The sequence below is a fragment of the Scatophagus argus genome, chromosome 4 (assembly GCF_020382885.2).
Source record: "Scatophagus argus isolate fScaArg1 chromosome 4, fScaArg1.pri, whole genome shotgun sequence".
NCBI lineage: Eukaryota > Metazoa > Chordata > Actinopteri > Scatophagidae > Scatophagus > Scatophagus argus.
The window spans coordinates 23,166,309-23,192,707 of NC_058496.1; the positions used below are offsets into that span (position 1 = coordinate 23,166,309).

A 26,399-nucleotide genomic window follows, 5' to 3' on the forward strand; every position below is an offset into this window, starting at 1 on the left:
TTTTGGTTTAATTTTACAAGTATGAATGAGCAATTCTGACCATATAAAACGTATTATAACAATTAGGAGATAAACGAGAATATACTTGAGTTTACTCATCTGGAAACTTATAGGCTTATCAATTTTGTATGCGTTAGCTTTAATTCTGAAAGGTGCTAACCGGAAGCTATACGACGTATACTTAGTCAAGTTGATGCGCCTGTAGCGAAGTTCCTCCTCCCGGTACCAAAAGAAGCAAGGGGTGAAACGTCTCTTTCTGTCACTTTCTGTTGTTGAACCGCTGTTGTCGAACCCTCGGTACCAGAAATGTCTCTAGGTAAGTCTCTTATTACTTTGAAACCACAAACGTAACATGTTCGCCATGTTTGTACGTGTTATTGACAAAGAAAACTTGATTTGTTTTCAGATTTCTGTGCTGAATCATCTGTGAAGAAGCGGGGTTCGCATGAAAACACCGACTGAAATATCGCCAGTATCAGGGGCATTTCAGATAGCTTAGGCAGATAGGCAGACTCTAATAGGACGTTTCCACCCCTTTGTTAGTTGTGTTTGTGTTTTATGCGAGTGCAGTTTTTAAAACAATGGCCTTCTTCGTGAAAAAAAAGAAATTCAAGTTTCAGACCCATCTGACCCTGGAGGAGCTGACCGCTGTGCCTTTTGTCAACGGAGTTTTGTTCTGCAAGCTGCGGTTGCTGGATGGAGATTTTGTCGCTACTTCTTCGAGGTAAAAACACCTGCAGTTCACATGAAAACGCCATTAAACATCACTTCGTACATGCAAAGCTTCTTTACGATGCTTTAAATGTCTATTTGTACAATTTAATACAGTTTGAGTAAAACGTTCCATCATCAAAGTCGCTTTAATCCATTTTTAGTGTATTTATGGAGCTATATAGTACTTTGCTGATTCTTCATGAAGTTTTTCATCTCCTCTGGTGTGGTTCTAGTATTCTCTATGGCTCCTGAACGTGTTTATGTTGTGTTTTCTAAGTGTTTTTTCTGTGGCTGTTTAGTGTTTCTTATGTTTCAGGTGGTTGGTTTGGGTTTGTCTAATATCATAAATCTCCAACATAGACTAAATGCTTTGCATCTTTTTTGTAAACATTGCAATAAACTCACTGTTATTAACACTGGGGTTTTTCGTGCTGTTACTGTTCCACCAGTGTTTGCAGCTGCGCTCGGGCTGGTTAAGAAACACTGGTTTTCTCTGAGTCACATTTAAACGCAGGGTGTTGCCATGTTAAGTGGCCTCTCACTGTATCTGCATTGGCACCTCAACTGGACAACCAGACTAAACACAACAGAACCCATCAAGCTAGTTCACACCGGCCATATCATCCACTTAAAGTAACATTGAAAAAACACGGCTGCTTCTTTATAACTGGGGATTTTCGTTTGGTTTCTGAACTTTTCATCTGTCTCATTCATGTCACATAACTAAAGATTCCCTCGTTGGACTTTGATAGCATCGACGACTTTCATCTGTTTTCCCTCCCTGCCTTTGATTCTTGGGATGAGATTACGTGGCCTTGAAAGTCTTGTTAGACATCAGATCCAGTGTTTTACACTTGTTAAAGGGTAAAGACCAGACACAGTGTTCGTGTGGAGGCTGTTTGACCATCATTATCTCATTAAGTCATTCCAGGGCCAAATCTGCTAATGAGGCAGGTCTTGAAAGCCCGCAATACACTTTCCCAAATGTTACGGACAGTTTGTGCTCATTTGTTATATGTTAATGTGGCATGTTTTGCGTTCATTCATGGAGGATGAAAGTCGAGCGGTTTCAGCTGATTTTTCTGTTTCCCTGACAGGTGTACTACTGCTAAAACTGCACGTGGGTGCTCACTCCCTGAGCCAAAAAACGAACAAATGTCACAGAAAATGTATTTATTGAACTTGTGCTCCTTCCTTTCAGGCCCAGCCTGCAGCACAAAGACTGCCTCACAGTCGCAGCTCTCTCTGTCTATTTCTCCCTGACCTACTAAACTAAACTCAGCTTGTAAAACAACATGAGGCATTGTGTTGTTAGTCGGCTAAGTGTTTTATTGGCAGAGATTCTCCGAACTGCTGCTAACCCATTTTTCAGATGAGAGAATAGACCTGATTTTCCAGGTCTTGCTTGCGATCTGGGCTCAGTCAAGTAAAGGATGCCCCCACACTCGTTTGTTTCAGTGTGTGTGTTTATCGTAAAACAGGAGGGAAAAGCAGTCTGTGGTTTTTGCCAATGCCTCAATTAACCCATTTTGTTTTCCTCCTTTTACTGAGACTTTTCCATGTTTGCATCTCGTGTTCAAACAAGCCTGTTAGACTTCAAACTGTGGTACACACGGGAGAATTCTTTCTTTGTGTCCTCAGTAAAAGTAAAAATCGTCCTCTTTGGACCTCCCTGTTGTCACGTAGCATCATCCTGATGTAAAGCGAGTGCGTGTGTTAGGGAAAAGGAGAAGGGGAAAAGTAAACACACTCACAGATTGTGATCATCTTGATCAGGTTTCTTGTCAGCGGATGTTTCCATTTTCTTACCTTTCATCAGTGAGGAAAGAGCAGATTGGGATTTTATAAACACTTGTTTGAGGTAGAGATCATCTCAGTGGTTGAGTGGGAATTACAGTTTTTGGGGAACACATGCCTTTAGATTATTCTTTTCTGTATTTGTTTAGTCCCTAAATAGTAAAAAATTATGGATGAAATCGCAAATTCGTACAAGACCTCAGTGTGGAGTTTTGTTCCTTATTTTGTGGGATTGATAGCTAAGAAACTGAAGAGATTCAGAAGCCAGAGGAGAAGCTGGATCCTGCAAATGTTGGACATTTTTTTTGACAAATTACTTAAAATTCTAAAACTGATTCTAAAGAGTTAAAACATTTTTCCAGTGATTCCAAGCATTGAGGTCAGGAGTCACGAGATAGAAAAGATAAAATATTTCTGCTGCACAGATTCTGTCAGTTTAAAAGTTGTTGTAGTCGGTTGTTTACAAATGGATTAAAGTACAGTATTGCTTGCCGGTGACGAGCTCACAGGAAGTGATCACGAACTCTTCAGCTTGGAGCCTTTTGGCCTCTTTTAGCTCCATGTTTCAGTTTAATGGCACAGCTACTGGACGGTTTAGTGTAGTGTTGTTTCTCGCAGCAGCAGGCAGATGTTCCCAACAAACTCCTAACACATTGCAATACTGCCTGCCGCTGAATGCAGCTTTTAATCTTTGCTTTTCTTTTTACTAAAAACTAATCAATTATAAACAAGCTGAGACTCACTTTGCTTGAAGGAACCACTGAGTTAATCTGTTACTCAGCTTGTTACTGTAGCTGCGTTGCTCGTGTTTGATTTATCTCATTGCTGCTTAGCTCTTCCTCATCTTCTGTTTTATTTTGTTTTACTCTTCCAAATTCAGTACATATGTATCTTTATCTGTCACCTTGTGTTTCCTTTATTACTGACTGCCTGTAAAGCACTTTGAATTGCCTTGTAGTTGCTCTACCAACAGGCAGCTTATACTAATCATTTTAGTCACAATAATTTAAACACAACCTCTCTCAAGCTGTTGATTTGTGTGAGATATGTAGCAGCATCGCAGCTTCTTTCAGCCGTTTCTGCCATAGCATGGATGAGCAAGTTGATCATTTGGTTGGTTTGTCAATTTACCAATTTGGTTAAGAATAAAATATTGCTAGAACAACTGGATGGATCACCATGTACTTTAGTGTGTATGTTCATGGTCCCCACAGGATGAATCATACTGGCTTTCATCATAATATCTTTTTTTTTTTTGGATGTATTGCATGTTAACATTGTTAATGTATCTTGGTCCCATGAACCACGATGCACCACTAGTGCAGGCTCACGGTGCAGCGAGTCTGGCTGTGGACTCTTAAGTCTTGATGAATGTCAGCCATCCACTTCATGTTAAACTGAAAAACAGGAAGACGACATACCACACACACACACACACACACACACACAACCACAACCAGTAATTCTAAGAAATGTTGTTATGGATATCTGCTTGTAGCTGCTGCTAACATGCAAACTCACATGCTCAGTAGATAATAATGATAATGTCTCACAGCATGGTACAAAGTCTGATTAATCCAGTTTAATATAATGCAGAATGTGCTTCACTGTGACATATTTTTGTTCATGATTCAGTGATCCATATTTTTATTCAGCCTCCAAAGGATCACGACCTCATAAAATTGTTTATCGGTCGAAAACTGTAACTCACTGAGAAATAACAAGCCAAATTGTTAAGAAAATTCTCTGTGTCCCTCTCAGCTCCTTCCGTCAGCAGGGAGGACTACAGTGTCCGAGGCCTCAGAGGTCATTCTCCTCTCTGGAGGTTACATAACAGCCCAGATTCCCTCCCTCCCTCCCTCCCATCTCAGTTATCATCTCTGTGAGTGAAAACAAGGCCCATTCAGAGGAGGAGGGGATGGCGCAGGGAGGCTCCCTACACAGCGGAGAGATTAGGGTTATGTCACAGATCTGACAAACTCGGTCTTTGTAAGGGCTCGGCCTGAGACTTGTTGTGTTGTGGGTCGGCAACAGTGAGGGGAATTAACAGCGTGCTTAGCCAGTGGGCCGCACTGGACCACATGAAAACCCTGCCTGGCTAGAAGCACAGAGAATCACATGCTATGCATGTGAGTGTCCAAACCGTATGCAGATAGTGAGGGCGACTTACGTTTGGCATGTGCAATATCCTCCTGTCACCACCTGCACTGTGACTGATGCTCAGCTGCTACAGGAAAACATGTGAATGTTTTTCTATGCAGTAATGCACCCAGTGTTTCTCTCATTTTGTAGATGTTGTGGGTCATGACCTCACTATACGGTGGAAAGTTTTGCAGAGAAACTATCTAATATGGTGGCTTGCTTCTCTTTTCTGGCAACATTATCAGTGTCACTGTGCTTACTTATGTTTGGAAAATCAGAAGTTGTCAAGGATAATTTTCTGGCTCCATGTCTTGTTTCGTCTGACCTTGCTTTCCAAACCCAAAAGATACTCACAGAAAAGGAGCAAATTCTCAAGCTTGAATAGCAGGAAACATTGAATGTGTAGCAATGTTCCTTGAAAAATGGCATGAACAATGATTTGATTGTCAGCATTTTATAAGCTCTAGTAAAAGGCAAGAAGATCATGAGTCCTGTGTTAAATCATTTACTGTTGGTTTAAGGCACCAGTGAGATGATTAACTACAGTCCAGAACGTCCTGTTTGAGTCACAGAATTGTGCATTTGAAGGCTGGCCATATGTCAACACATTTCACAGTGGTGTATAACACACGATATTGCAACTCTTAAGTTGAAAACATTTGATGAACTCAGTCTTAATAGTTCTTGATGGTTTAAATGGTGTGTCAGAGGTTTTTCTACCCAGATGACATTAAAATACAGGAAGAACGTCTGAATGCTTGTTCTTCCTGGCATCTGAAGGGACAAACTGGTCGCTGAAGAAGACCCTCAGTAAGACGCAGTTGTCTCTTATTTGATGATGTAACTATTTCAATGACTGATATCCCAACAGACAGCGGAGCTTTTGTGCTTTGACCCCGTGTGGTTTTACAGGTTTAGTGATATAACATGACACAGTGATATGCATTTATAACAGTTAGAAAACAGTTGCCAAAGGCGAAATATGAGTTACGTAAAGCTCTCCGTGCGTGTTCAGTGCTCCTCTGAGAATGTGAATGAAGAAAGAAAACAAAAAGCAGCAATACATGTCTTTGTTTTAGAAGAACATACAAGAGCGAACTTGTTTTTCCTTTTCTTGTCTCAATATCTGCGTTTACTTTGATCTTAACAATAACAAACCAGAAAATTCCCGAAATACTTAATATTGTGCCTAATTCTACCCCTCTCTTATTCCTGAAAGGGAAACATTGAACTATTGAAGTGAAAACCTTTCTTCGGTGAGCGTCCATTTTTGCTTCATGTCACAAACCCAAACATTTAAACCCGTCATTGCGGGTGTAAAATTCATGAATTCAACTTCACTCAACAAATAAAAATATCGAAAAAGAAGATAGAACTGGTGTTGAATTTCAAGTACGAGGAGCGGTCCATTAAATCCAGCCAGCTTTTCAGTTTGCAGCCAGTCAGTTCTGTGCAGCTCTCGGAACCATATGGTCTTCATCCTGATTTGGCAAAATCACATCAGTGGTGCAACAGTTCAGGCTTTATCAGCTATGTCTCATTTTTTCATTTAAAGTTTACATTTTAGTCATTTAGCTGATATTGTTCCTGAACACTCTCACTGCATGGCTTCACTTGTAAATAGTGTGAAGAAACAACCACAACAGCCTGACACTGGGTGTGATAAACCTTTCTCTGAAGAGCTATGGTGGAGAAGTTAGAGGCTGAAGACGCCAGAGCAGAAGGTGTGACTGAGTACACAGAGGTGAAGGTGTTCCTCAAAGTTTTCAGGTGAAGGCAGAGAAGAACAAGTAAAGTCTGAGTGAAATATGGACTGTGAATAGATTGTGTTCAATTTCTGTTCAAATGCAGGAACACACACACACACACACACACACACTTCAGGCAGAGGCTTTAACCACACACACACACACACACACATAAATACAGATACATAGTGTTATGGACTCAGCACGAGGTCCACCAAGAGGTTTTCTGGAGCTTTCGACTGATCAATCAATCAGTCACAAAATATTCCTCATGACCTTCACAAACTCATCTAAATTGGTATGATCTATAATTCCATAACAACTGAAAAATATCCTCTGTTCATTTAACACATGTCAGATTATAAAGCACTGGAATTTCCCTTTAACGTGGCTAATAATACCCAGGACTACTATTTGGAGATTTTCTTTGGGAAATTTGATCTTGGACTCGTTCGTCTTTGTAACTGAAGTTTAACTCTGTCCTCGTCCAGTATTGTGGCACAGGTTATGTTAGTGTTAGTGTGAAATGTTCAGGATGTAGCTCTCAGGACCCTCAAAAGTACGAGGAACTTTTGGGTGGAGTTGACAGAGCTTCCTGCCTGTCGCTCGTCCAGCACTTGACTGGCTTGAATCATTACTGAAGTTATTCTTCTTCTCTGTGTTCTGTGACGGACGATGAAGACAGTGGACTTGGTCTGACTCTAACATTTTCGCATCCTTTTATTATTTGATTTCTTATATTTGGCTTGTCTTGTCTCTGTAAATAGCATGACAGTGGAGAGAGACAAGAAGAAAGCATGTAGAGAACAGGTGATGACATGCAGTCGGAGCGGAACCAGGAACGTGACGGTTACACGATCTCCCCTGTGTAGCCCCTGAGTTTGTCCTGGGACCCTGGTGGATTCTTAAGGCCTGACTGTACTCCTAAGTAGACACGCATGTCGTTCTGTACATACCACACTGGGTGTTATCTAACATGTTGTACACTTGAGGACATGTGGATATGAGCAGATGATGAAATTAGCATCACGTGAACCCTCACGGTTGCAGATCTGGGCATACATTTGGGATTCAAGTGCAACATATATGTCAACTGTGTCATCAACACATCAGCATCAAAAACAAGTAGATTTTCACATCCTGTTTTGGCGCATAACAGAATACAAGCACTGCAAAAGTGAAGAATTAAAATTTAAAATTAACAATACAAAATAGGTAAACCTACATGAAAAAGTGTGTGGTTTGTGTAAACCAAGTGATGTGTAAATTCTCAAGAATAATCCAGATTTCCTGAGAGTTTTGATATGTGTCATATGCAGAATGAGTTGTAGTTTCACAGCCCATAAGGTGATGACACAAAGCTGTCACCTGGCACCTGTACCCTGTGTGCAGTGCTGGGTGTGACTGGTGCTGCCTTTGGTAGCTTTAATCTCATGGCTCGGCTGACTGTTTTTAAGTGCCACATTCTCATGGGATCTTCTCTGCTGCTAAACTCTCCTCAGCTCTGTGGAGAAGTCATGGTTCCCCTGTGGTGATGGCAGAGAAGGAAAGTAGTCATTAACGTTGTTGGCTGTAGACCGGCCAATCAGTGAAGACCTTTTAGCTCAGGTATTAATGGTGATGTATGATGATGTTGAGACAGCAATTATTTGGGGTTTTTGGACTGTTTGACAAAAAAAAAACCCAGTTTGAGCAGTAATGAAAGAAGTAAATGGATGTAGCACAACAAAGAAACAAGGAAAGATGAGTATCTCTTATTGAGGACTACCGCTCATTTATACCAGTGCCTCGTTAGATCTACTAATCCAACTAAAAATGGAGATTTAGGTTAGTGGGCTTTAGAGACTTTCAGAATGAGCAAAGTAGGAGTACATGTCTGGTGTAGCAGCCACATGGTCAGGTAGTGTCAACCAAGTTATCAACCAAATGTACCTGCAGTGCTCAAGAGAGAAAGTGTCACTTTTTTCACCTGGATTAGTTGAAAGCGGGGTTGGACATTTGGCATGTGAGAGAGGGAAAGAGAAAAGGAAGGAAGAAGTCCGCAGAAGAGTTTGTGAGTAGAGTTTGAAATCGATGGGGACGAGCGGCTTCTCAACAGCTGTTTCCTGTTTTCATCTCACTTTTCCAGCCGTTAGCGTTTTGGTGGGATGTAAAGGGAGGTGCGTGTGTGTGTGTGTGTGTGTGTGTGTGTGCGTGCGTGTGTGCTGCGGGGGTGTTTTGGACATTATTCCTGTGGTATCAGGCCAGGTAATCAGATTTTCTCTTCCTCCATTCAGGGGAATTCCTGTGCAATTGATTGTTAGAGCTCCTCTCTCTAAGACTCACCTTTTTAGCTTGATGTTTTCATGACATTTTGATTTGCTGCAAAGTGAAGAATACACTATGCTGTGATGTGGCTGAATTGCATTTATTGAAGTGAATGAAAAAATTAAGCAGCTTGAGTGTAAGCACCTTCAAGGTTTAATTTGTATTTTATTCCTAATCTGGCAAAATGATTCAAAAACAATTCAGTTACTGGTTTATCCATCCAAAATGCCAAACATTGAATGGTTAGAGTTTCTTCGATCTGATCAGTTGCTCCTGTCATTGTGAATTGTAAATCTTTGTCTTTCATACCGTTGGTTGGATTAAAGAAGACATTGACAATGAGACAATGAGATAAAAGTATCCCTGAAATATCAACCTATTGGTGTAGCGACAGAACAAAAAACATGAATTTATCAGGGTTATTTTATCAGCCATGTGCACTGTCCCTGTGAAAATGAAATAAGTAAAATACTGACTGAAGAGGCTGGGGAGAGGATTGGTGTTCTATCCAGGGTCCCTTCAACTGAACCACGTGGTTGTTTGAAGGTGGTTAGCGTCAGTGAGCATCGACCCCGTGATCTTTTGGTTGCATGGACATCCTCTGTGACTCTGCTTCGTCCTTACGTCACCGTTACCCCTGCAGGATCTGTCTGCTTCCTCAGCACTCTGCTCTCAGCCTGTTTATCTGAGCCCTCGATGTGGCCCGACCTGGCCTGGCTGCTGTTTGTCTTTCTTCTGTGGCCTGGGCCCCCAGGAGCCACGCAGCCAGGATGGGAGATAAGGATCCCATACTGCTGCATTGCTGACACGTTGAGTCATCACATGCTGGGGTCCAGTTGGGGGCAACTCAAATCAGGGACTTTGTGTTTACATTTCAGGCTTTGTGATGACTTTGAGGTTGCAGTTACAAGTTTAGTTTGTCTTCTTCAGTTTGAAACATACTGGAGAAATTGTCTTTGTTGTTGCATTTGTGGTGCTTGCTACATTTAGGTTCAGTTTTCCTCCATAAGACACTAACTGAAACTTAAAAACAGAAGCAACAGTCAGATCAAGCTCCATTACTGGACAGAGTTTTAACAAGCTGTCGTCTTGCCAGATTGCAGAGTTTTGGCAGCTCGGAGAAGGTCAAAACAAATCTGATTCCAGTTCCTGTAACTTTAGCTCAGCGCGATACTTGAAGAAGATTTTGCCAGCAGCAGGAACAGTCCATTATTAAATGTCGGCATGTGTTAGGGGCAATGCTGTGCCACTTTTTACCTGTAGTGCTATTTATTCATCTAGGTAGTTTTGGAGATACTCTGTCTACCAATCTGTCCATCTATCTATCTGTCTTTATGGGGTTGTTTTTCAGGGGTTGGGTTGGCCCCCTTATTTCTAGTGAAGGGAAATCTTAATGCTTCAAGACATATTGGACAATGCAGGGCTTCCAACTTTGTGGCAGCAAAGACTCAAGGTAATCCACAGACCTTGTTGTGAACAGTTTCAAGTAGGAACTGTTTGCTTTCTCCTGATCTACACTGCATCAACACTTTGTATCTACTTGTTCATTGTGTATTCATCTTCTGTAATGAATTTCTCATATTTCAGAAAAATGTTTAATGTCAGATCCAATAATCTGTTTATTTCTAAAAGGATAACACAGAATATCTCACAGAATCATACTCACTCAAAATGTAATGAAGTCGTGTACGTTAAGACACTAGCAGCCAGTGCAGAAAGCTTTCTGAAGCAGTGATCTAAATTCCCACAAGAGACCAGCTTTTTTCAGTTTCAGATCTCTTTGAAAAGTCATTTGTTCAATAAGTACGACATGTCTGGGCAGTCCTGGTGGCCTTGTGGTTGCATCACATAACCTAAAGCCACAGTATTCATGTTTAAATTCCAGCTGGTTACGTTGTTGCATGATATACCCCTCTTTCTCTTCCTGTCTGTTTTACCACAAAAATAATCTTAAGAAGTACTACATATCCTTTTATTCCCCTCCAATTAAACCTCGTCTCTCAGTTCTTCCTGCTCTTTGTGGTCCAGTGTTTGCTTCTGCGTTTTTTTGAAGTAACAAATCCCCTCTTCCCCAGCCTCTCTGCTCTTATTTGCTTTCTTACCACTTCCTAAGCTTGTCTAGATATTTTATGGTCACAGGAGTATGTTTTGTTTCTTTTTAGCTTCCTCTGCCTTTGACTCTTGCTTCCTGATTTTTAATTTGTGTGTAACTGTTGCTGATGTAGGAATTTGAGCCTGTCTCTACTTTTGCCTTCACTGAAAGTCAGTAAAAACTGCCCCACCATCTTCAGGATGACGTGTGTGGGGAAACATCAGGTTCGGCTCTATTTTCAGCTGTCCAAAATTATGTTTGGTCGAGGGACACAGCGGTTTTCTGTTTGAAATTTGATTGGATTCAACTGTAGAACATGATCAAAGTACTGCCTGCAGAACAAATGCATGGCAGAGGACAGGCACAATGACGGCCTTTCTTTTAGTTTTTCTTTGCGTGTGTTATGAAGTCAACCTTCAGCCCTCTGTTTATGTGAGCTCTGTTCAGCAGGAGTGTGAGTAGCTCCAGTCTGTCTGCTGTCACTGTGGCCTGCTTTAACTGAGGATCTGCTCCTGGGCTGTGTTCACAGTGCTGACGTGCTGCTCGTATCTAGCCTTTTATTTTAGTGTCCTTCTGAAGTTTTTACTCAGGGTTTAATTCTCCAGAAAATCCCTAAAATGTCCAAATTATGAAAATGAAATGAAATTAAATGTTTATTTCCATAAAGGCTGCTTGTTGTTTTAGCAATGTTCTACATTCTTACTAATAGGATCAAATACTCCTCCAAAGAGCAAAAAGAAGAGATCCAAAGGTCGCAGGTGAGATTAAAACCAAGCGGCGGAGGGCTCATAAAAGCGTCAGAGGCTGAAAGAGAGAGTGTTGCTGTGAGCGTCTCCTCCTCCTCTGAGCTGCTGGCAGAGTGTCGGTGGATTTGAGGAGTGTGAGGTTTCCATGGAGTCTGAACAAAGCCATCTGGAGTGAGGAATGTGGTTTTGGGAACGCTCCCCAGTACACACTGGAGAACCAATCGTGTGGGGGTTCTGATAAGAGCTGAGAAAGAGAGAGAGAGAGAGAGAGAGAGAGAGCGTGTGTGTTTGTGTGTGTGTGTGTGCGCGCGCTCTTCTCAGAATCTCACTTGTTTCCAGGGATTGATGGATGATTGAAAATCCTCCAGGTGAGGACATTTTTACCTGTCTTCACTTCCTCAGTTTGTTAGTTTAGGATGAAAGATTTCCAGCATGATTTGTTTTTATTGGTTTTGAATCCTCAGTGATTTACTTGTGCCACAATTGTTTTGGTCCTTTAATTCATTTTGTTTGCTTAGATTAATATTACTATTCATTCTTGGAAACAAATAAAAGTCACATTTACATTCAGTCTTGCTCACCAAAACAGGATCTGTAACAACCATGCAGAGTGTGTTTCTGTTCTCGTAAACCTTTTTAAAGTATTTTGAATCCGTGATCGCTTACACCTCTGTTTTACTGACTGCAATCTTCTTCTCTTTCACCCTTGCTGGCTACTTTGTCAGTGTAAAAGAGACTGCTTGGAGTTTTCATTGAACTAGTAGTTTTTTAAATGAAAGATGTTTGCTCAGAATTCAGTGGAAAATGTGGCGGAAGGACAGGGAGAAACTGACAGGAGTGGCAGAAATCACAGTACATTGTGGAGAGATGGTGAATAAGATGAAGGGGGGAGGGGAAGTGTGAGCAGCAGCTGCTACCACTTTGCACTGTAGTGTGTGTGTGTGTGTGTGTGTGTGGGTGGGGGGGTCATCTCATGCGATAACTCAGACCGCTTCATGTACACTGATTAACCAAATAGACTGAAATGCAACTTGAAATAAAAACAAGAAATAACTGTAATTCAAACAGAACTTGTGACTAATTGATTAATCAATGAGTTCTGCCAGCTAATTTTATTTATCTTTTTTTTTTTCTTTACCCCGGTTCAGTCAGATAATCGATCTCTTTGTTCCGCAGGATGAAGTCTCGGCACCTTTAGACCAGATTGCCATTAAATTGTATGTGTTCATGTTCCCTTGAGGATGTATCCCAATGCCATTTGGCTAAAATTTCAAAGAAATACATAAATATAATGATAAACCTACAGAAACAAGTAAATGACATCATTAGGCCCCACAGAAACCATATCGTCCCATTCGTGTGGGTAGTGTCCTGTGCCTTGCGGTACCCACACCCACGTGAAAAGCTGAAACAGGCTTAACTTTTGGAGAAATTTGTGTTTGCCTCACACAGCATTGTGCTGCCAGGAAACAGCAGGGGAAATACTCCGACTTTAAATAATCCTCAGCTTGTACAGCGTGTGTTAATTATTTTGTTACAGTTGTTTAAACAGACAAAAACAATAATAATTTGTGGGAGTTGATAAATAAATCTCAATTTTATTAACTAATCAAATATTACATCACATGTCAAGTTTAGAGGTTACTTAGTGAGACGGTCATGAACTTTCAAGGCTGTATTAGTACTTCACTTGATGTAAGTACAATAAGCACAGATTATCAGTACAAGCATTTCTCTTTCACCTTTGATTTGAAACACCATGAAAGGCTGTGTGTGTCATTTCTATGTGCTGGAATTAAGGAGGCATCATGTAGTGTAAGTGACAGAAGAAGTTGCTGTTCTTCTGTTCTGTATATTGCGAGCAGAATCTTTATTCTTTATTGCTTTCGCTGGTGATTGGCAGAACATTTGCGTAAATTATGGTGCTCGTAAACAGGATGGTATTCATCTTAAATGTTTGGTTGACGAAATGAGAGGCATTCGTAGAGCGATGTAGATTCTCATAAGTAAAAATGAAAATGTAGTGAAGTACAGCTTCAAGCATACTGACATACTGACTCTGGTTTGCCATTAAATTTGGTCCAAGCACCACTGGTTATCAGAGGATAAAACCTAATGTCTTTGCTGACTGACTTTCAACAGTAGTGATTTTGAGTTTAATGCCTCGACAGCTGTTGGATGGATTTTGGTAAACATATTCATGTCTCCCTCCAGATGACTTGTAACATAACAAACATGACGCCTGGAAAACATCAGCATGTTATTGTGGACATGCTATCACTGATGTTAGCTTTTAGTTGAAAACAAGCAGTCAAATGACTGATCGCCTAAGAAAATTGGGTGTAAAATTTAGTACAATTATTTTAAATAAAAATTCAATTAATTACACTTCAGTGCAAAATGAAGTTACATTCCATCACCAGATATTAAAAATTTGGACACCAAGATTTTAATTTTCACTGGCGTATCAGTATCAGTCCCTAGTCCAAAAGGTAAAGATTATTTTTCTGTCATTACACTAATGGATTGATTGTCCAGTTGTTTCATCTCTAAACTAGACTGATGCCTTATTTTACATCGTTGCAGAAAATCCTATTTTAATTGGAATCTTGTTTTGCCAACACAATACATGTCACAATTGTTTTATTGGCAAAACAAGTCTCTTTTTTTCAGCATATACCACACACATCTATGTTCTTCTCTTGCTGTGTGCTGTGGTGTTTCTGGGATCTTTCCTTGGAATTTGTTGAAGTGCCAGTCACATCAGCTTTTGTTTTCAGGAACAAGCAAAACTGTTTGTACACCTTCTGCTGTGTTCCCATCCCTTTGTCAGGATATATGGATACTTGAATGTTTTCCACTGGCATTTCTGACAAGGCAAACTGTGTCTTCACAGAAGTCTGTTGACCATTGTACACTGTTTCCTTAACTGGTTTTCTTGTCAGTAAAGCAGGAGGGAAAACCAGTGTGTGTATTGGAAATGTCACTCTGGAGTCACTTTGAGGCTTGAGGTACTGTCTCCTTGACAAAATTTGAGAAGTTATCCTATGAAAATGCTGCATGTCAGTCCAGAATCACTGAAAGGATCAGGTAAGTAAGAAGTCATGGGAATCAGCCCTGTAATTCAGTTAGTTTTGGAAAAAAATAACTTGCTCACAGCGTGTTTTCTCTGATGAATCTGATCCTCAGTGGATGCACTGGTCATGAGGCTATGAGAAATGGATGACATAACTGGAAAATACGTCTTGTTCTGAGTCATATTCTGAGAATATAACAAATCAAGATTATAAGTTGCCAAGTCTTGAGAACATTTGGGTTCAACTTGAATGTGAGGAAAAGTTTGGGGGAAAGTTCTTATTTTGTCCTTGTCTTTGTATAAATACACATTTTAGGTTATGCCATTTTAATGCCGATGCCATTTTCCCTAACATGTTTCGCTGTCATTCAGTTGTATGACTTCAGCAGTCATATTATTACTGACCAAAGTCTGCAATTCAAGACGTGAGGCGTAAACAGAAATAGAAAGGCATTTCGAAATGAATAATTCATTGGAAGCACAAGAATGCAGAATACCGAACCGGTCATCCCAGAGATTTATTTGCTCCGGCTGTTTTGTTTTTTCTTCTCATTGCAGAGAGGAGGTTCAAGAGAACTGTGTCCGCTGGAGGAAGAGGTTTACCTTTGTGTCTAAAATGAGTGCTAACCCCCACACCGGAGTCCTGGATCCTTCTGTCTGCAGGGTGTCAGTCAGGAAGGTACAATCCTCAACTCTGAAGTTAAATCTGATCAGTGGCATGTCTTTGAGAGTGTGGTATTTGAAAGAAGATAAAACTACACTCAGGACATGCATGTTGTCATTTTAATGTAGAGGGGTCATTTTGGTACAAGGGTCACAGCTTGGAATTGGATCCGGGCCTCTATGACCATCAAATCAGTGCTAACTGGGAAGGGTTTTATACAGACACAAATTCCTCCAGCAAAGCTGTTAAAATTAGTTTTGTTTTTTTGTGCTATTGGTATTAAACATTTTAAACAATACCAGCTTTTCAGAACTATGTCCAATTAACGAAAAGAAAATGTACAGTACAAGTGGTACAGTACAGTATGTAGTATGTACAGTACTGTAGTAAAAGCTTTGGAGACATAATCACAAAAATGTATGCAGGATATTTCAGTGCAGACTTGATGTTAAATCTCCCATGTGAACGCAGCCACGGTACCATGCTCTGAAGAACACTGAGTGTGGTCTCAGCCTGTAATTTCAGCCCTGTCGGTGGATCCCTGTAATTGGAGGCCTCTGTAATATACATTTGGATCAGTTGGATCACTGTGTTCATTACTGTCTTCCTGTTTTCCCTGCAGGAACTCAAAGGAGGAAAAGCATATACGAAGGTAAGAGCCCGTGTCTCCGTCTCCGTCGCCTCACCTCTCACATTGGTAAACACATAGACACAGTGAGAGATGAGCTCGTGTCAGTCTTTGTAAACCTTAATGCCCCTTCATGTAAATATTAGCATTTCTCACATCACGTTGACGAGCATGCCACAAGCAGGGCGTGACTATGAATCAAAAACTTGTTCTTACAGTCGTATTTACCCGTAATCCGCAAAACATCCTGCTGACACCTCTCTAACCGTAACTGTAAGTGCTTCCCTCAAATGACTCATGTCTCCTGAATAAAATTACGAGGTCCAGCAGGTAAACTTTTGTTGATCCCTGGTGGTTGTTTGTATGACAGGAACTGCTTCCTCTGTTTTTACCTATTCTCCATTTAGATTTCCTTTGGTTAAATATACCCCGCTTCCCTCCTTAGAAGTTGGCTTCCTTAAATACACACCTATGAAAACAGAAGCTCCTAAAGAAAGGGAAACCTGAAGAATGAAGAATGGAAACGTTTAGCTTGAAAGAGCTGCAGAGTATTTAAAATAACATCACAAATGCACTTCAGACAAAGGCAGTTTTCTCAGTGTAGGTGCAGGTCAGACCTGTTTAAATACAACACTGCACTTGTACTTTTTCAAACTAAAAACATTAGATCAAATTTTAGACTTGGAAAGTCAAACACATGATATGCTTAGTTATCAAGAGGTTTAAAGGGACAGTTCACCCCAAATTCAAAAATAGATATTTTTCTACTTGTGATACTGTTTATCCACCTAAATTGTTTTGATGTGAGTTGAAGTGTTTTGCAGGTATTGGCGTTAGAGATGTCTGCCTTCGCTCTGATTTCTGGAAAGAGACATTGCTGTTTTTTTGATGCTTTAGGCTTTGTGATGTTTTAGGTGTAGATATCTCTACAGCTGATATCTCCAGAACTCACACCAAAACAATCTAGATGGACAAATAGCACTAAAGGTAAGGCGAAAAATATCTAACAAAGGGCCTCCCTTATATTGACCTCTCAAGTTAAGTGCCCTGATCTGTAACAGATGTCCCAATTGGCACAAATACTAGTCATGTGACTGCTGTATACTAAGCTGGAGACGGCAGTTAGCTGAGAGGTTGGCATTATTATTATTATTGTTAGATGAAATAAATGGTTTAATAGATCACATTATGAGCGTGGAGCTCTACCTCTCCCTCTTTCGTTGCTCTCTTTATCATTTAGTAAGTATCCACAAAGAAATACAGACCAAATAAAGTTGTTTTTGTTTCCATTTTCTCTTGCTTATGTCCTTAAGGGATAGTAAGGCTTTGGATTGTATTCTGGGAAGACATACAGAGAAAGAGTCTGATTCGAAATGTGCTGACTTGTGAACACACAAGCACATTACATCTTTTAAATGGGAGACCTTCCTGGCAAGCCCTGCCTGCAGAATACCTGTTTGCCTTCATCAAAGTCACGTTAAACTCACTCTTAGTCTGGCTTTGATGTCTGTTAAGACTGATGTGTGGTTTTTGCACATTAAGACCTACATTAAGACTTCAGAAGCTTGTGACTTGTGCTTGGTGTGCTAAATGATGGGTGTTGCTGGAATCTCTTCACTGTAAACACATGCCAAAAATAAAGGCCAGTGAACCCCTCCATTAGTAAATCTAGAATTAACTTGTCTACTCTTCTTCACTCTCAGCTGGGCTTCACAGACCTCAACATGGCGGAGTTTGCGGGTTCTGGCTCCACCGTGCGCTGCTGCCTGCTGGAGGGATATGACACCAAGAACACTCGGCAGGACAACTCCATACTGAAGGCAAGTAGACAAGGGGGTTCAGTAACAAAAACATATAGGAGAAAAAGAATAAGAAAAAGAAATGAGCTATTTGTGCATGTTTTGTCAAACACGTCTTTATTTGGAGCATTTATCTTAGCCAATGTTAACAACATTTTAATAAAAAGAAATTGATTATTTTAACAGCCTGGGCCCTCATGGTATAAACAAGAATTTTAATGTGTCATTAATTTTATAGGTTCTAATGCCAGTTGATCATTAACTTTGCTACTTTGACCTTTCACATTCAACCTTTTGTTGATGTCTTACACTGAACAAATTTAGTCTGAGGCAGTCAGAATGGAAAGATAGAGGATCACTTGTCCACTTGTCATGTAAAATTGGTGAATGTGAAGTACTTTGGTTTTTCTGTCAAAATTTAGTTCTGCAGTTCCATCTGGAGCTTTTAACAGGTTGTTAAGTAATCTATTTGTCAGTGTAGAGATAACTGATAATAACTGATTTTTTATTTCATATGACAGAAAACTGAATATATTTTGATTTTGGACTGTTGTTTGGGACTAAAAAATTAGAAAAAAAAATTAAAATAAAAATGTTAATCGATCGATCGAGAAAATAATCCCCAGATTAAGCGATGATGAAAAGAATTGTGAGTTGCAGTCACCATTGACTCACCAGTGCTGAATACAATGCTGCTAATTTCACTGGCAGCTGAAGCAGTTAAATGTCTCTGTGGGTAAAGCAGGTTCTGGTTTATCATCATCAGCACAAACTGCTCTGTGAAACAAAGAGCCAAGTCAGTCTCAAGTAGATTTGTCATCTCATTTCTCTGAAAGAGTTCATGCTGTGTTTCTGTGCGTAACTCATACGTCAGTGAGCTTACTGGGAATTCACTCCCAGCTGCTTCAGTTCATTTCTCCTTATTACTTAAGCAGAAAGAGAACTGTCCTGTCCAAACATGTTTATAGTTATTACTAAATAACAAAATGTCGGACGGTGATTTTTGGAAGTGAGCTGGTCTGCTTCGTAACAATGTTCAGGTTTTGATTATCCCCCTGTGAAGGACTGAAATAGTGCTGTGATAAACAGCATGTTTATCTGGACTGGACTGCCGTGCAGCAGTGCAATCAGGTGTACAGGAAAAGGAAAAACATGCACAGAGAACAAGGCAGCAATTTCACAACTTTGGAAAAATATTTCATCATTTTGTTCGTGTTAGAGCACAGTTAAGTGGGACAAAGGGATGAGAAATAACCACTTGTTTAGAGCACTTTTTGACATGACAGTTAAACAGGAGTGTTTGCAATTGCTGCCATTTATGTTCATGTTAAAATGGTACGGTAACGTTTCTTGTTACGTTTTTTAAAGGTGATCATTGGGATGACCCTCCTGTCTGGAGATCCGTGTTTTAAAACGTGAGTAGATCAGATTGTAAACTTTGACATCACTTTTTCCACTTTTGCACTTATGTGTTGTGGCATTGTGCCACTTGGCCTCTGTCTTTTAGAAGTGCAGAATTTTTAAACGTGTTCATCTATACCAAACCATATATTTCCACCTGTTACATCAGTTCAGTTCAGGACTGATTGCAATGAAAATCCCTTCCGTTTTGTGAAACAAATTGCAACATGGCAAAGCATTTTACCTCAAAATGTAATTTTGAGCAGTTGACCTCTTGTAGAAACAAAAAATAAAAATAAGCAGTTTTTTTAAATTGTTACTAAAAATAAAATAAAAATAATGCACCTCATTAGTGTGCTCCAGGTTTTTAAAAATTATTTTATTTGTCCTAAATATTTGCACTTGTATTGGCAGTTCTACATTCTGTGTATGTGTGGGCATTTATTGTTGTCATGGTATTGTCTGTACATTTTTAACCTTTCAACCAGATTCTAAAACACCTCTAGTTGTGCTCTGTGTCCTTTGTTGCTGCAGTGACTCAGTTTCTCCGAAGTCAATAAAATTAATCTTATCTGAGCTTGCCAAGCTAAGCAGGACTGCAGCTCTGTGCTCATTTAATCTGTTCCAGACTGATAAGTGGTGTTTTTTTCCTGCAGACCTCCTAGCACAGCAAAGTCCATCTCCATTACGGGACAAGAACACACCCTACAGCTGGACTGTAAAGGGGAGGGAACAGCTGAGCCCGGGCCGGCTGGAGGGGTCTCTCTGGGCCGAGCAGCCAAACCTCGGCCCTCCATCATTAGCTCAGGTACTGGACAGTACAGGGTTGTACTCCAAAGTGCAGATTACAGATTCAGAGGTGACAAAATACTCGGTTTCCTTAAGTTGTTGGCTCCAAGACTGAGGGCTGGGCCCGCACTGGTGGTCTGCAGAGCCACTGCAAGGCATTATTAGTTGAAGAATCTGTTTCACAAAGGAACAATAGTCACGCACATATGCTTTGATTCTTACAAGAATTGTGAGGTTTGTTAGATTTATTGAGGGAAAAAAGTGTACAAGATTGACGGAATGCCAATAACTGATTAAAAAAAAAAAAATAGGTGATGCTTATCAAGCGAACTGGAACTTCCACTAAGGAGTATTTATTAATTCAGTACACAGGGGGCATGTCCAGGGTCCAGCTGTTTTTGGCTTTAAAAGGCTGGGGATGGAAATGAGTTATAGGGAGAGATATGAAAATATGTAACCTATCTTATCTGGAAAAAAATTCATACTGAGAATGTTTGTGTTGACTTGTAGCTCAGCCTGTATGGTTATGATGGGGGATAAGTAAATAGTTGGATTTTATAAGCAGATTTGCATCTGGATTCATGGTATTGAATCTCCCTTTTTCCAGGCACAGTGAAGCCTGAAGTCCAAAGGGATTTAAAGACAGAGTTTAGACTGGGAACAGAACAAATAATGCCTGATTTTCTTTGTTTATCATAACTGTTCTAGATTATTAAAAACCACTTCATATGTCTAAACAACTAAACCAATACTGAACTCCACAACATTAAGACTGGTTCTTCCCAAAGGTTTGAAATCATTTTACCTGGTTTCAGATTTGATATGAAGAATAAGTCTCGATAAAATTGTGTCAAAAAGATATGAGATTAAGATAATGAAGAACCATCACATAAAGCAGCCTTGTGACCGGATTCCTGTTTTTATATCTTGGCCCAAAATCTTGACCCACATGAGTTTCATTCTGAGCCAAAACTTACTGGAAAAAGTTTTAAAAATATCTTTTAGAGATGTTTCCTTGCATGAAAACCAGCTGACAATGTTCCAGATTTGTTCAGTTTGAATTAAGGTGAAAAATGAAATCTTTTATTGTTCCAAAAGCTGCAAGAGACAAAGAGCAAACTCTGATGCACGAGCTGTGAATGTGAAGGTTTCATTACTGACAAAAGTGAGGTTGCAAAATCTGTTACTTTGATCCACTGGAAAGATGGTACATATTACATGGTTTTAAGTTTCAGCTCCTGTGAGTCAGTAATGTTTGCCATCGCTGAGTTCCATTTCTCTACTGTATTAAACAAAGACTGTTTGATGCCTCATCCTGCCGATGAATTTTGACTAAATTGAAATAAATATGAGGTGCTAACAGTTGTGGTGCCTTCAGGTCTCCTTGAAGAATCAGAAGCAAACCAGCACAGTCCTGCAGAGATCTTCCAGTCTGGTCACTCCCGTAACTCCAGCTACGCCAGCCAGCACAGCAAAATCTCAGGTACAACATTCACCCTCAGCTGTCCCCGTACAGTATAATTATTGGTAAACTAGAGCTCATTATAGAATAGAGCTTGTTATTGTAATTTTGTCAGATGAGTTACATAACAGTTGATTTCCAGACAACTTTACTTCAGAGAACTGCTACGTTCACTAATAGATATTCATTTGGTTGTTTTCAGACGTTTTATCAAAAGATTTATTCTCTTATATTGATGTGAATTCTTGCCCATAAATAGATTTTTTGTGTTTGTTTCGCTAGTACCCAGACTAAAATACTCCATAGATTTCATTAGCAAGTAACTGAAAATGATTTATTCCAAGTGTACCCATTGAACAATATCTCAGTTTATTCTATAATTAGAACCAAGTCACGTGTCAGGTCCTTTGAAAAAAGTGATCAGGAAACTGGAGGAAATTAAGTGGCGCCCAGTTGTAAATGGCCAGTATATCTTGAGCCAAGATGTAACCATATTTTGAACTAAATTACTCATCACTTGTCACCTCTGGTCTACACTGATTCACTGATTATCCACCCAAAGTGGCACACAGCTGTTTTTCTGAGCTCTGATGTCTTCTCACGTCTCCCTCTCATGTCTCTGCCGTCCTGCAGGCTACAGCACTGAGCACTCCTGCTCTTCCAGCCTGTCAGACCTCACACATCGCAGGAACACCTCAACAGGTAGCAGCACCTCTGGGGGATTGGGTTTCAATGCTGACACACCAACAGAGGGTGACAAGGACGCCGGACGTCCCGAAAGACCCCCTCGACCCCCGCGGCCTGTCTTACCCCCTAACAGGCCCCCCAGGTACAGACACAGGGGACAGTGTTTGTTATTGGTGTGGTGATGGGATTGCTTGGATTTCCACTTATCCTGCTTTAGATTTACTAAATAAAGGGGTGAGAAAAGAAGAAAGAAAACTTTAACATTCTAGCAACAATTTTCTGCTTCTCTTCTTCTCATCACTGCATTTCAGGAGAAAGCAGGACTCCGTGGAGAGTCACCCCTCTTGGGTGAACGATACTCGCATGGATGCGGATGACATTGTGGAGAAAATTGTCCAAAGCCAAAACTTTGCAGACATCAACAACACTGAAGGTACAGTGTAGTGATCTGCCATTTGTAGTGCAGCCCCGTGTCATCGTGTTGTGTCACTGCTAGTGATGCTTCTTGTCAGTTACAAGAAGGACCAAAAAGCATCCGAGCCTTATTCGCAACAGTTTGCAGAGAATTTAAGTGGGTATTGCTTTAAAGTTTTAAAAGTTTTGTTTCTGTATTAGTCCATGAAATTTTCACTTAATCTCAACAAAAACAGGGTGAGAAAAATTGGCGAAATCACAGTCACGCAAGAAGCTCTTCTATGGTGTCGTTTTAACTGTGTGGAAAGTGTCACACTGAAAAAAAAATCAGACGTTTATACATCGTAATGACGGATCTCAATATTAACATGGAAATAAGGTTCCCGTGTAAACAGTGACATTAAAATGATTTATTCTCTAAAGACAAAAGGTGACATTTTTCAGCTCTTTTGATTCTTATCAGGCTTTCTGGTGAAAGATGAAAGAGCTGAACGAAGGGAGATGCTGGAAGAGGTGGTCCAGCTCCGTGTGTTGTCAGTTTTTATTGTCCGTGTATTGATGCCTTCTTGTTTCCATCAGCAGCAGTTCACTCGTTTTCTGTACTTTTGGCTTTCAGACAGCAACCTGCGTCTGTTTGTCAGCAGAGATGGAACCACTGCGCTCAGCGGCATCAGGCTTGGAAACAGGTGAGAGACCTGACACTGACTTCTGTTGTTTTCTGTTGTTTTTTTTATCACTTCCTCCTCTTCTCACGTCCCCTGTCTGTGTGCTGCTCTCTCTTTCTTTTTTCTTTTTGTAACTTCCAGCAAACATTCTGCAGATTTGAGTTGTGGTTATTGAAACATTGCTGCTCTGAATTCAGAAATACTTCCAGGTTGTGGCACTAAAAGAAATGGATTGACCACCAAGTGTCCACAGACCACATAGTTTTTGAAAAAGTGTGGAAAGGTAGCATCACATACTTGGCCAGATTCCCAGCTGTGTTCTTAAATTGAATAGTTCCCGATTTAATTTTTTGGGTAAATTCTTGTGACAGCTGTTGTGTATTTGAGAAGTTTGCATAAAAACACTGGTATTAATTTTACAAAGCAGTACCCAGACTGAATGTGGATCAAAAAGTCAAAAATGAGCCAATTTGCACCCCAGATATCATGGTAAAAATAATATTTCAACACCCCACCCACCTCAAAAAAGTAAATAAATAAAATAAAAACTATATCCCACATCAACATATACACTAATTGTTCACATAGACACACACTCTCTGACTCTTGTCTCTGAATTTGTGGGTCCTTGCAGGGTGTCAGCAGGCGGGTACGAGCCTGTGGTGATAGAAAGCCATTAAGCCGAGACCAGCAGGAGAAACGAGGCGCTGACCTGTGGATCGTCTTGTCTTCTGTCTTGCTGGTTTTCCTGGAGCCTCAGCCGGTCTGATGCTGTGAGGGGAAAACCTCGTCTGTTTGCACTTTATGTGAAATTTGTGGCAGTCTGCTTGTCTGCACTGCGTTCAGCTGTTTTTGTGATGTTGAGAACGACAAAACATTTCTGAGTAACACTACACGGTAATCTTACCTGTTATAAGATATCATCCATGTGTCCCCAGTTTACTGTTTTAACTGATGCTCAATGCTAGCTGTACTGGTAGCAGGTGGCAAACTTTATCCAAAGTAAGATGAAGGAAACATAGTGTTTAAAGTCAACTTCTCATTTTCATATGCCTGAGATAATGTTAATGGACTGCTGTCACCTGATAGTCCCAATGCTATTCTGAACACTAACTGTATGCAGTATGTTATATACTGTCTGTCATAGTACTGTTTTTGCAGATAGACATCAGTGAAACTGCTGTGCCTGAATGCCACTGGCAGTTAGCATGTAGTGTTGTTTGTTTACCTCACTGTAGCTGTCTCACCATCGGCTCTGGTTTATTTTACTTTTGGAGCCGCTCCTGCATTTACTTTCTTCGATTTTGTATACTTAGTTTTGTCACTCCAGCGGTGTGAACTCAGTTCACACATAAAACCCTTTTAGAATTAGAATCTAATTTAGTCCAGGGACACAGCTACCATGTGTGTTAGCATAGCAAAAAGTCCTAAATTTAAAGGCTTTTCCTAAATTTAAAGGCTTTTAACTTCCACGGACAGGCAGCACATCCTACACTGAATGTGATCAGGGGTTTAGAAAACCACTGAGCAGCCACAGAGTGCAGAAACTCTGAATCACTTTTTTTTTTTTTTTTTTGTTCTGTTTGAAGTTGATGCTGACCCCTGTTGATCAGGGAGATGCAGTTGAACCACTTTGTGCCTGTTAAGTTTCTCTTGAATGACCCTAAAGCACCATGAAAACTGTGATGACATAGTGCTAGTGATGGTGAGGAGAGAAATGTTGTTTCTTGTTTGTGTGCCTTTATTCCGTTTTCTCTTTCCGTCGGTCACGTTGCAGGTGTACTTGCAGGTGTCCGTTCCATTTTGGAAATCCCACTGCATACTCCCTGCATGTATACTACTGCTGCACTGTCTCTCCATCTCCTTAAAGGATTAATTGTATGAAATTTAGTTCTCCTCTCTCCTCAGCCATCAGAAGTTGAAACAAAACACTAATTCTGTGGTACAAATTGCTCAGTTTTTACTTTGTCCAACAGAATAGGGCGGTAACTCCATGAAGAGATGTTTCTGCAGACTGCGACTGTAAGAGCCTTTGTTGCCCCCTGGTGGAGCAATGGCCTGGCTTGTGAACGAGTCCCTGCCCTTTGGTGTTTACCGGATTGGTAGTAGAGTTAGCCGGTTTGTTAAAAGATACGTCATCTGATAAATAAACACCAAAGAGGCAGAAAAAGGACAGGTTTCTGTAGCTCTGACAAACACAGAAGAAGAAGTGGAACATCGGTAACCAGCTGGCTGGTTGATGCTTGCAGTTTGAACACTGCAAACATGTCCACTTCAAGGCAGAATAAGATCTTATCTTAAAATCTTATTTTGTTTGTTTGTAAAAGAGGTGAAAGAAATTGTCAGTTTGAAAAATAATGCTCTCATCATTTTAATTTCACTTACCTCATGAATTTAGCTGAATCACCTGGTTGTTATGTTCCGAAGTTGTCCAGGAAAAAATAAGTCAGCGCCCACAACTAATAGTGACACAACTCATTCATTTAATCTGGCAACATTTTAAGAGATCAGTCCAGGGTGAAATCTTGTGAACCCAAAACTAACAAATTCCATTTAAAATGTTATCAAAACTGAGAAAAGCGGCATATCATCACAGCTGACGAAGTGGAACCAGCAGATGACATTGCATTGGTGTTTAACTGATTAATTTAATCAACGAGTCATTTCATGCCTGGTTTAGTTGCACGAGAATCAAACAACATGATCTTTTTAGCTGAATATTTTGCCTCGTTTACAATCAAAATCTGTTTTTAGGATTCTCTATCAGTGAACTTACTCATATGGAGGTGAAGTGAAGCTGCAGCTGTCTTGCTTGTCGTTTCACATGAGCATCACACAACGCTGGTTGAATCCAGCTTATTATATAAGTTGAATCACTTCACACTACTCATCCTGTTTGTATTTTTGCAGCTGTATGTTTATTAAACACATTATTCTCACAATTTGGGAAGAACCACTGTTCTTACACACTAAATATGGGTTTACATCACCACAGCCTTTAGTACTCTGTAAAAGCATTTATTTATATATATATTTTTTGTTCTTTATTCTTTTATTTGTCTGGAGGTTGGTTATAAGCTATGCACACGACTCACCTCCCTGAGCTTTTTTTCTTTTAGTAATTCTAACAAATTTTTCTATTGTAACAAAGCTAGTATAACCTAAATTTAGAGAGAATCGAGTTGCCACATAGTTGTCACATAGTTACTATAAGTTTTTTGTTAATTTGTGGTATTTCTGCAGAAATTACAATAAAAAGCTAAGCTGA

At 40.1% G+C, this 26,399-nt stretch overlaps 1 protein-coding gene across 1 annotated transcript; it reads left to right on the forward strand.

The window, feature by feature from the left end:
- fam102aa (family with sequence similarity 102 member Aa) lies at window positions 1–26,399 on the forward strand. Its single transcript, XM_046385891.1, has 12 exons — window positions 1–316; window positions 407–724; window positions 15,181–15,301; window positions 15,909–15,938; window positions 17,618–17,734; window positions 19,082–19,128; window positions 19,771–19,922; window positions 21,282–21,386; window positions 21,999–22,194; window positions 22,364–22,485; window positions 23,083–23,152; window positions 23,766–26,399. Exons 2-12 carry the CDS (start codon window positions 582–584, stop codon window positions 23,809–23,811), a joined length of 1,149 nt encoding a protein of 382 aa, XP_046241847.1. The 5' UTR covers window positions 1–316; window positions 407–581; the 3' UTR covers window positions 23,812–26,399.

What these genes read in the sequence shown, in the direction of transcription:
- fam102aa (XM_046385891.1), top strand. Translation starts at nt 582, where the DNA reads ATGGCCTTCTTCGTGAAAAAAAAGAAATTCAAGTTTCAGACCCATCTG. An exon ending in TTTGTCGCTACTTCTTCGAG is followed by an intron (nt 725 to 15,180) that starts GTAAAAACACCT and finishes TTCTCATTGCAG; the next exon opens with AGAGGAGGTTCAAGAGAACT. An exon ending in GGCATCAGGCTTGGAAACAG is followed by an intron (nt 23,153 to 23,765) that starts GTGAGAGACCTG and finishes GGGTCCTTGCAG; the next exon opens with GGTGTCAGCAGGCGGGTACG.